Source organism: Phoca vitulina, unplaced genomic scaffold (assembly GCF_004348235.1).
Source record: "Phoca vitulina isolate PV1807 unplaced genomic scaffold, GSC_HSeal_1.0 scaffold718, whole genome shotgun sequence".
Taxonomy (NCBI): Eukaryota; Metazoa; Chordata; class Mammalia; order Carnivora; family Phocidae; genus Phoca; species Phoca vitulina.
The window spans coordinates 4065-14838 of NW_022590405.1; the positions used below are offsets into that span (position 1 = coordinate 4065).

Sequence of the window (10774 nt, forward strand, 5' to 3'; positions counted from 1 at the left end):
TCATATGTTATGATTTATTTTCATTTGTCTTAAGATATTTTACAATTGCCTTTTGATATCTTCTTTGACCCAATAATTGTTCAAGATTGTGTTGTTTAGTTTTCACATATTTGTGAATTTTAAATTTTACTTCTTTAAAAAATTATTCTAGTTTTATTGAGATGTAATTGACATACAACACTAAGTTTAAGGGGTACAGTATAATGCCTGGACTTTCATATATTGTGAAATGATTACCACAATAAGTTTAGTTAATGTCCATTATTTCATATAGATGCAAAAAATAAGAAAAAATGTTTTTATCCTTGTGATGAGAACTCTTAGAATCTACTCTCTTAACTCTCAAATATACTGTATATCAGTGTTAACTATGGGCATCATGTTGTACATTACATCCCCTGTACTAATTTCTATTATCCCTGGAAGTTTGTATTTTTTGGTCACCTTAATCCAATTCTCCCCCCACTCCCTACACCCCACCTCTGGTAACCACCAATCTTATCATTTTTTTATGACTTAAAAAAATATTCTACATATAAGAGATGATACACTCTTTGTCTTTTTCTGTCTTACTTAGCAAAATGTTCCAAGGTCCACCCATGTTGTTACCACTGTCAGGATTTCCTTCCTTTTTATGGATAAATAATATTCTCTTGTATATATATACCAAAACTTCTTTATCCATTCTTCTGTCAACAGGCATTTATTTTGTTTACATGTCTTGGCTCTTGTAAATAATGTTATGGACATGGAGATGCAGATACGTCTTTGACAAGGTGTTTTTGTTTGTTTGTTTGTTTCCTTTGGCTAAATACCCAAAAGTGGAATTGCTGGATCCTATAGTAGTTCTATTTTTAATTTTTTGAGGAGCCTCCATACTGTTATTCATATTGGTTGCACCAATTTATAAGCCCACGAACATTGCACAAGGTTCCCTTTTCTCTACCTTCCTGCCAGTATTTGTTATCTCTTGTCTTTTTTTTTTTTTTTTACGGTGAAGTAAAGAAAAGAGTGGAATTTAATCTTTATTTACAGGACACTGCAAGAGAGGAGATTCCACATAGAAATAAGAAACCCACTGAGAGGAGGAGCTTCATATAGGTTGTACAGTTTGGAACCGGTCAAGTAGAGTTTCCTTGTAAAAAGTGCTATGATAACAAAACACATTTAAAAAGAGTTCTTAGTAGAGAAACAGTAAGACAAACTTCTACCAAACAGAGTACACAACAAACAACTTTCTGCCTCAGCTGTACAATCTAAAAGTTAAAAGTCCCGGGAGTGCCATCCTGAACTTGGAACGTATAGCCTTCAGAGGTAGTTTCTGGCACAACATTCTGATCTTCCTCTTCCTCTACAGAGAAATACTTCTCAATCAAGTTTAATGAAGCTTTGTACACAGACTCATTTTCATGGTTTTGTAGAGCTTCAATTTTGTCCAAACCTCCACATTCTTCAATCATTATACTAAGTTTCTCAGTTTCACCTAGTTTCTCAGCAGCCTGAAAGATGTTTGAAATGGCATCCAGAATAACCAGAATAATTTTGGTGTCTTTTGCAGTTAAGAGGTTCATCAATGGTTCTATTATGCCACAATGAACGAGGTATACAATCTGTTCAACTGTCCCACCACTTGTATAGTTGGTCACAGCCCAGACAGCTTCCTTTTGTGTCTTAAAGTCTGCCTTAGAGAGAACACCAACGAGGAATGGGACTAATCCATGATTCACAACTTGCTGTATCTGGTCCTGGCGACCAGCTGTGATGTTTGACATTGTCCACGTAGCTTCCTTCTGAATATTAGTTTTGGGGTTTGTTAGGAGGCTGGGAAAAACAGCAAGTGCTCCTGCATCTATTACAACCTGAGTCTGTTCATCTGTCCCAGTGACAATATTTCCTATGGCTCTTAGCGCAGGAGTCACAATGGGCAATTCAGTAGCTCCTAGAAGCTTCACAAGCTGGGGCACAACTCCTGTTTTCACAACCATTTCAATCCGTTCATTTGGACCATCAGTAAGGTAGGAAATGGCCCAGCAGGTATCTGCCAATACTTCTGGATCATCATGATGCAGGAGACGAACTAAAGTAGGAAGAATCTGCTCAACAGCATCTAATGGGGGTGCAGGATTCTTGTTGCGACAAAGGTTTGAAAGTGTCCAAGTAAGGTTACGTAAGTAACCACATGCTAAAGATGACATATCAGGAACTGCAAGGAGAGCCAGTAGTGGGTCAACTGCACCATACTTAATAACCAAGTCTCGAAAAACTGAACCATCACCTGCAATGTTTCCTAGAGCCCATACAGCTTGTTCACTGATGTGGGCATGGGAAGATGCCAACAGAGAAATGAATGCTGAGATAGCACCTCCATCTACCACAGCCTTGGTCTGTTCTGACGTCCCAGAAGCAATGTTAGTGAGAGCCCAAGCAGATTCAAACTGAATGGGACTACAATCAGTTCTGCCCAAGAAGGACACAAACTTTGGAATCAAACCAGCCCGGATTATGTTGTCTATGGGGGGCTGTTTTTCCCTAGAAAGCAGTTTCCTAGCAGCTTGAGTAGCCTGGAGCTGGCTTTCCAAATTGTTGCTATTTATGCCTTTGACAATGTCATCAACAGACCAATTTACAGTGCCCTGGTTGTTGCGGTTTTCCTGTAGTGGAGAGGTAGCATCATCAGGAAACGAGCTTACGTTTCTCCTTTTCAGCATCTGGTCATCCTTCTTAGCTTTCCTCAGCTCCACATTAACTTCTATTCGGCGCCGCCTCATTTCTGTACTGTCTTTCCCCTTGTTCTTGAATCTGTTAAGGCGGGCAGCTGGTGAATTAGCATTCTCGTTGGTGGACATGGTTATGAGACAAAGGGAGAAAGCTACACAGCCGGCTCAGGCTTCCACAGGAGGCGGTCCGGGGCGCGCAGGCTGCAGGTCAGCTGCCCTCAAAACGTCCACCACGGATCACCCCAAAGACGGTGTCTCTTGTCTTTTTAATGCTAGCCGTTCTACCATGTGTGAGGTCACTTATGATTCATGATGTTGTATACCTTTACATGTAACTGTTGGCCATTTGCATATCTTCTTAGGAAAAATGTCCAAGCAGGTCTTTTTCCCATTTAAAAATTGGATTATTTATATATTTTTACTACTGAGTTGTATGAATTCTTTATATATATTGAATATTAAACCCTTATCAGATATACGTTTTGCAAATATTTCTTCCCATTCCATACGTTGTTTTTTCATTTTGTTGATCTTTTCTTCTGCTGTGAAGAAGCATTTTAGTTTCTTGTAGCCCAAGACTGATGTCAGTGAGACTTTTTCCTGTGTTTAGGATTTTTATGGTTTTCATCATTACATTTAATTCTGTAACTCATTTTGAGTTCATTATTTTGAGTGGTGTAACATAGTGGTTTAGTTTCATTCTTTAACATGTGAAGATCCAATTGTCCCAGCACCATTTTTTAAAGAAATTGCCTTTTTCTCTATGCATTAGTCTTTGTTTCTTTGTCAAAAATTAGTTGATTATATAGACATGGGTTTATTTCTGGTTTCTCAGTTATTTTCCATTGGTATATGTATCTGTTTTTATACCAGTATCAAGCTGTTTTGATCACTATAGCTTTACAATATAACCTGAATTAGAAGTGTGATGCTTAGTGCTTTGTTCTTCTTTCTCAGGATTCCTTTGGTTGTTTAGGGTCTTTGTGGTTCCACATAAACATTAGGATTTTTTCTACTTCTGTAAGAAATGCCACTGGAATCTTGATAAGGATTGCATTGAATTTATCCATGGCTTTGGGGAGTATGGATAATTTAATAATATTAATTATTTCAATCCATGAACACGGATGCCTTTCTATTTATTTGTGACTTCTTTGATTTCTTTCATCAATGTCTTACAGATTTCAATATACAGATCTTTTACATCCTTGGTTAAATTTATTTTTGAATATTTTATTGTTTTTGGTGCTCTTGTAAATAGGATCATTTTCTTTCTTTTATAGGTAATTCATGGTTAATGTATAAAAAAATACTACTGATTTTTGTATGTTAATTTTGTGTCCTGCAACTTTTTTTTTTAAAGATTTTATTTATTTATTTGACAGAAAGAAACACAGCGAGAGAGGGAACACAAGCAGGGGGAGTGGGAGAGGGAGAAGCAGGCTTCCTGCCGAGCAGGGAGCCCGATATGGGACTCGATCCCAGGATCCTGGGACCATGGCCTGAGCCAAAGGCAGATGCTTAACAACTGAGCCACCCAGGCGCCCCTATCCTGCAACTTTTTTGAACTCATTGATTAGATCAAACAAATTTTTTGGCAGTCTTTAGGATTTTCTCTATATAAAATGTCATTTGCAAATAGAAAAAAATATTACTTCTTCCTTTCCAGTTTTAATGCCTTTTATTTCTTCCTTCCTGATTGTTTTGGCTAGGAATTCCAGGACTTTGTTTAACAGGAGTGGTGTGAGTGGGAAATTTGTCTTGTTCTTAATCTTAGAGGAAAATCTTTTAATGTTTCACCATTAAGTATGATGTTAGTTGTGGGCTTGTCATATATGGCTTTTGTAAAGGTAACATATGTTTCTTCTATAACTAATTTATGAAGACTTTCTACCATGGGTGACCATAGGCGCCCATTGCCACTGCTGTCCCAGGGATGAGCTGCACCCAGGTGTCCGGGACAATGCATGCATGAGTGTGTTGGTCTGCATGGGTGACTGCCATCTCTGCCCTGAGCCTCCTGCTTGTTCCCCCAGGCCACGGTGCAAATTTACCTCTTGCCACTGTGTGTTGAGAATCAGGAGGACAATGAAGAAGATAAACTTTCGGAGCTCCAGCATCAAATCACTCAGCCAGGAGATGAAATGCACCATCCAGCTGCTGGATGACTCGGAGATCTCCTGCCACATCCAGTGTGCTTCTTATAAAAGACAGTAAAAGGGAGGAGGCAAGATGGTGGAAAGGTAGGGAACCCCATTTCAACTAGTCCCCTGAATTTAGCTGGATATCTATCGAACCATTTTGAACACCCACAAAATCAGCCTGAGGTGCAAAAATATATATCTGGATCTCTACAAGCAGAAAAGTGACTGCTTCTTGCAAGGTAGGACATGAGGAGTCATGAATCTGTGGGGAGATATCAGAAGATAAACAGAAGAGAGAGGGAGCCTCCATAAGCTGGCTCCTGGAAAGTGATATAACACTGGAGTGGAAAATTGGAACCCTTAGATATCTGCTCTAGTGACAGACATCCCTCTCTGAAAGGGGCTCTGGAAATGAAAAGGCAGACTTCTAAGTGGGGCATTGTGGTCTTGGAATCCGAGGAGTTACAGAGTGATCAGGGGTGCCTGAACAAACAGAGTGCCCAAGCAGTGGAGCCGGGGAGCAGGTTATGGTCAGTGAGCCTAGGAGGGGACTCTCAGCTCGGGTTGCCATAAACCTTGAGCCAGGCCAGTAGGTAATCACTCTTTTACTGAGTAGCCTGTAAAGGACTGGAACCTGGGGTGAAACAGCTGTGCCTAGGACTGGGCAAAAGCTCCCAGGGTTGTAGTGGCACAGAATGGACATTAGAGCAGTACCCAGACATGATCCAGGAGCTTCGGGTGAGTGCCAGCCCACAGCTGCTTGTGGTTTTAGAGTCATAACGGGCAGTGGCACTCCCAGGCCCCTGGCCCTACTTCTGAGAGAGTTGCAGTGGGTGCACACCACAGGAACCTACAGTTTTTGGTGCATACAGAAGTGGAGACTGTCACACAGGGTTTATTAAAGGGGGCAGTCTGAGATCTTTCTGCTCTGGGCCAAAGGTTTGGGCATGGCCATTTTTGCTCTGATCCTCTGAAGAGGTGCAGAAAGTCTCCAGGGAACAAAAGCCACACAGAGGACCAGTTTCCACTGAGCCCATCCCCCTGACTGACAAGGTGTGGGACAAATCCATCTAGGCAGGGATACCTGAGAAACAGCTTGGCAAGCCCCTCCCCCAGAAGACAGACTGGAAATGCAGGTGGAAGACAAGCCTATGGATCTCACAAGACTGTAAAATTCCAACACCAGGGGAAAATAGTATATTGAACTCCAGGTGTTGCCTCACGGCTCTATTTTTCAGATAAAATTCTCCTTTCCTTCCTTTTTTCTTTTTCTTATGCTTTTTCTCTATTTTTCTTTTTACCTTCATCCCACCTCAGCTAGATGCTTATTATGCCAAGTTATATTACATAGTCACTTTTTAAATTTTATTTTATTCTTCTATTTCATTTTGGCTCTGTTTGTTTTTCTGTGGTGGCTTCTGACCACTCCAGATTTTTCTAGGGTGCATCTTGCATGGGTCATGGTTGATATTTTGAACTCTGTTCATTTGCCCACTCATCATTCTCTGGGAGGAATGAATAGAAGGAGGAATTCACACAAAAAAGAACCAGAGGCAGTGTTCTCTGTCACAGAGCTAATTGGTATGGATATAAGTAAGTTGTCAGAGATGTAATTCAGTATAGCAATCATAAAGTCAATAGCTAGGTTTGAAAAAAACAAGTGACAATATAGAATCTCTAAGGGCAGAAATGAGTTCTAATCAGGCCAAAATTAAAAATGCTGTGAATGAGATGCAGTCTAAACTGGATACTCTAACAGCTAGGGTCAAAGAGGCAGAAGAGAGAATAAGTGCTCTAGAAGATAAGCTGATGGAAAAGAAGGAAGTTGAGGAAAACAGAGATAGACAACTAATAGTCCATGAAAAAAGTCTTGTAGAGAAGAATGACGCTATGAAACTTTCCAATGTCAGAATTATTGAGATCTCCAAGAGGGTGGAGAGAAAGAGAGTGCTAGAAGGTATATTTGAGCAAATCCCAGCAGAGAACTTCCCTAATCTGGGGAAGGAAATGAGCATTCATATCCAAGAGGCAAAGATGACCACTCCCAAAATCAATAAAAATAGATCAACAGCCCAACATATAATAGTGAAGCTTGTAAATCTTAGAGAAAAAGAATCTATCCTGAGAGCAGCTAGGGAGAGGAAGTTCCTTATATATGGAGGGAGGAACATCAGAATAACATCAGACCTATCCAGAGAAACCTGGCAGGCCAGAAAGACCTGGCAAGTCTAAATGAGAAGAAAATGCAGCCAAGAATACTTTATCCAGCAAGGCTGTCATTCAGAACGAATGGAGAGATAAAGAGCTTCCAGGCCAGGGAGAAACTAAAGGAATATGTGACCACCAAGCCAACCCTGCAAGAAATATTAATGGGGATTCTGTAAGCAAAGACAGTTACATAAACCAGAAAGAAACAGAGACAATCTACAGAAACAGGGACATTACAGTAAATACAATGCCACTAAATTAATTTCTTTCAATAATTACTCTGAATGTAAATGGGCTGAATGCTCCAGTCAATAGACACAGGGTATCAGATTGGATATAAAAACATTACCCATTCATATGTTGTCCATATGTTCCAGTCAAAGGACACAGGGTATCAGATTGGATAAAAAAAGCATTACCCAACCATATGCTGATTAGAGACTCATTTCATACCTGATGACACCTCCAAATTGAAAGTGAGGGGATGCAAAACTATTTACCATGCTAATGGACCACAAAAGAAAGTTTGAGTGCCAATCCTCATATCAGACAAATTAGATTTTAAACCAAAGCCTGCAGTAAGAAATGTAGATGGACACTCTATCATACTTAAAGGGTCTATCCAACAAGAAGATCTAACAATGGTAAATATCTATGCCTTCAATGTGGGAGCAGCCAATTATATAAACCAATTAATAACCAAAATAAAGAAACATATAATAATAATGATACATAAATAGGAAACTTCAGGACTCCACTCACAGCAATGGACAGATCATCTAAGCAGAAGATCATCAAAGAAACAAGAGCTTTGAATGACACATCAGACCAGATGGACTTCGTAGATATACACAGAACATTCCATCCTAAAACAACAGAATACACATTCTTCTCGAGTGCACATGGAACTTTCTCCAGAATAGACCACATACTGGGTCACAAGTCAGGTCTCAACTGATACCAAAAGACTGAGATTATTCCCTGCATATTTTCAGGCCACAATGCTTTGAAACTGGAACTCAACCACAAGAAGAAATTTGGAAGGAACTCAAAAACTTGGAAGTTAAAGAGCATCCTGTTAAAAAATGAATGGGACAACAAGGAAATTAAAATACTTAAACAATTCATGCAAACCAATGAAAATGAAAACACATTGGTTCAAAACCTAGGATACTTCAAAGGCAGTTCTAAGAGGGAAAGACATAGCCATCCAAGCCTCTCTCAAAAAATTAGAAAAATCCCAAATACATAAGCTAACCTTACACCTAAAGGATCTGGAGAAAGACAGCAAATAAAGTCTAAATCAAGTAGGAGAAGAGAAGTAATAAAGATTAGAGAAGAAATCAATGAGAAACTAGAAGAAGAGTAGAACAGATCAACAAAACTAGAAGCTGGTTCTTTGAAAGAATTAATAAGATTAATAAACCTCTGGCCAAATGTATCTGAAACAAAAGAGAAAAGACCCAAATTAATAAAATCATGAATGAATGGGGAGAGATCATGACTAATACCAAGGAAATAGAGACTGTTATTAGGACTTGTTACTAGCAGCTATATGCCAACAGATTAGGTAATCTGGAAGAAATGGATGCATTCCTAGAAACTTATAAACTACCAAGACTGAAACAGGAAGAAATAGACAATCTGAACAGTATAATACCCAGCAAGGAAATTGAAGCAGTAATGAAAAACTTCCCAAAAAACAAGCCAGGGCCACATGGCTTACCAGGGGAATTCTAACAAACATTTAAAGAAGAAATAATCCCTATTCTACTGAAGGTGTTTCAAAAAATAGAAATGGAAGGAACACTTCCAAACTCGTTCTATGAGGCCAGTATTACCTTGATCCCTAAACCAGACAAAGACCCCATCAAAAAGGAGAATTACAGACCAATATCCCTGATGAGCATGGATGCCAAAATACTCAATAAATTCCTAGCCAATAGGATCCAATAGTACATTAAAAGGCTTATTCACCACGACCTGGTAGGATTTATTCCTGGGATGCAAGGGTGGTTCAACATTCGTAAATCAATCAGTGTGATGGAGCACATTAATAGAAGAAGAGACAAGAACCATATGGTCCTCTCAATTGATGCAGAAAAAGCATTTGACAAAATGCCGCATCCTTTCTTTATTAAAATTCTTCAAAGTATAGGGATAGAGGAAATATACCTCAATATCATAAAAGCTATCTATGAAAAGCCCACAGCGAATGTCATTCTAAATGGGGAAAAACTGAGAGCATTTCCCTTCAGGTCAGGAACACGACAGGGATGCCCACTCTCATGACTATTGTTCAACATAGTACTAGAAGTTCTAGCCTCAGCAATCAGAAAACGAAAAGAAAAAGCATTCAAGGGGCGCCTGGGTGGCTCAGTCATTAAGCGTCTGCCTTCAGCTCAGGTCATGGTCCAAGGGTCCTGGGATCGAGCCCCACATCGGGCTCCCTGCTCTAAGGGAAGTCTGCTTCTCCTTCTCCTATTCCCCCTGCTTGTGTTCCCTCTGTTGCTATGTCTCTCTTTCTCAAATAAATAAATAAAATCTTTAAAAACGGCATTCAAATTAGCAAAGAAGAAGTCAAACTCTCATTATTTGTCGATGACATGATACCTTATGTGGAAAAACCAAATGACTCCACCCCAAAAGTCCTAGAACTCATACAGCAATTCAGCAATGTCCCAGGATACAAAATCAATGCACAGAAATCAGTTGCATTGCTATATGCTAACAATGTGACTGAAGAAAGAGAAATTAAAGAATCGAGTCCATTTACAATTGCACCAAAAATCATAATAAACCTAGGAATAAGCCTAATCAAAGAGGTAAAGGACTTATACTCTAGAAACTACAGAACACTTATGAACAAAATTGAGGAAGATACCAAGAGATGGAAAAATACCATGCTCACGGATTTGAAGAAAAAACATTGTTAAAATGTCTATGCTGCTCAGAGCGATCTACAGATTCAATGCTATCCTTATCAAAATACCATTGACATTTTTCACAGAGCTGGAACAAACAATCATAAAATTTATATGGAACCAGAAAAGACCTCGATTGGCCAGGGGAATTTTTTTTATTATGTTATGTTAGTGACCATACAATACATCATTAGTTTTTGATGTGCTGATCCACGATCCATTGTTTTCATATAACACCCTGTGCTCCATGCAGTACATGCCCTCCTTAATACCCCTCACCAGGCTAACCCATCCCCCAACACCCCTCTCTAAAACCCTGTTTGTTTCTCAGAGTCCATAGTCTCTCATGGTTCATCTCTCCCTCCGATTTCCCCTGCTTCATTTTTCCCTTCCTTCTCCTAACATCCTCCATGCTATTCCTTATGTTTCACAAATAAGTGAAACCATATGATAATTGACTTTCTCTGTTTGACTTATGTGATTTAGCATAAACTCCTCCAGTCCCATCCATGTTGATGTAAAAGTTGGGTCTTCATCCTTTCTGATGGCTGAGTAATATTCCATTGTATATATGGACCACATCTTCTTTCTCCATTCATCTGTTGAAGGGCATCTCGGCTCTTTCCACAGTTTGGATATTGCAGACATTGCTACTATGAACATTGGGGTGCATATGGCCCTTCTTTTCACTACATCTGTGTCTTTGGGGTAAATATCCAGGAGTGCAATTGCTTGGTCATAGGGTAGCTCTATTTTTAAATTTTTGAGGCACCTCCACACT

General features: G+C 39.4%; 1 protein-coding gene across 1 annotated transcript; it reads right to left on the reverse strand.

The window, feature by feature from the left end:
• Positions 1-1000: 1000 nt before the first annotated feature.
• Positions 1001-2966, reverse strand: LOC116629382 (importin subunit alpha-1-like). Its single transcript, XM_032399676.1, has one exon. The coding sequence runs from the start codon at positions 2844-2846 to the stop codon at positions 1257-1259; it is 1590 nt and encodes a 529-aa protein (XP_032255567.1). The 5' UTR covers positions 2847-2966; the 3' UTR covers positions 1001-1256.
• Positions 2967-10774: the final 7808 nt, after the last annotated feature.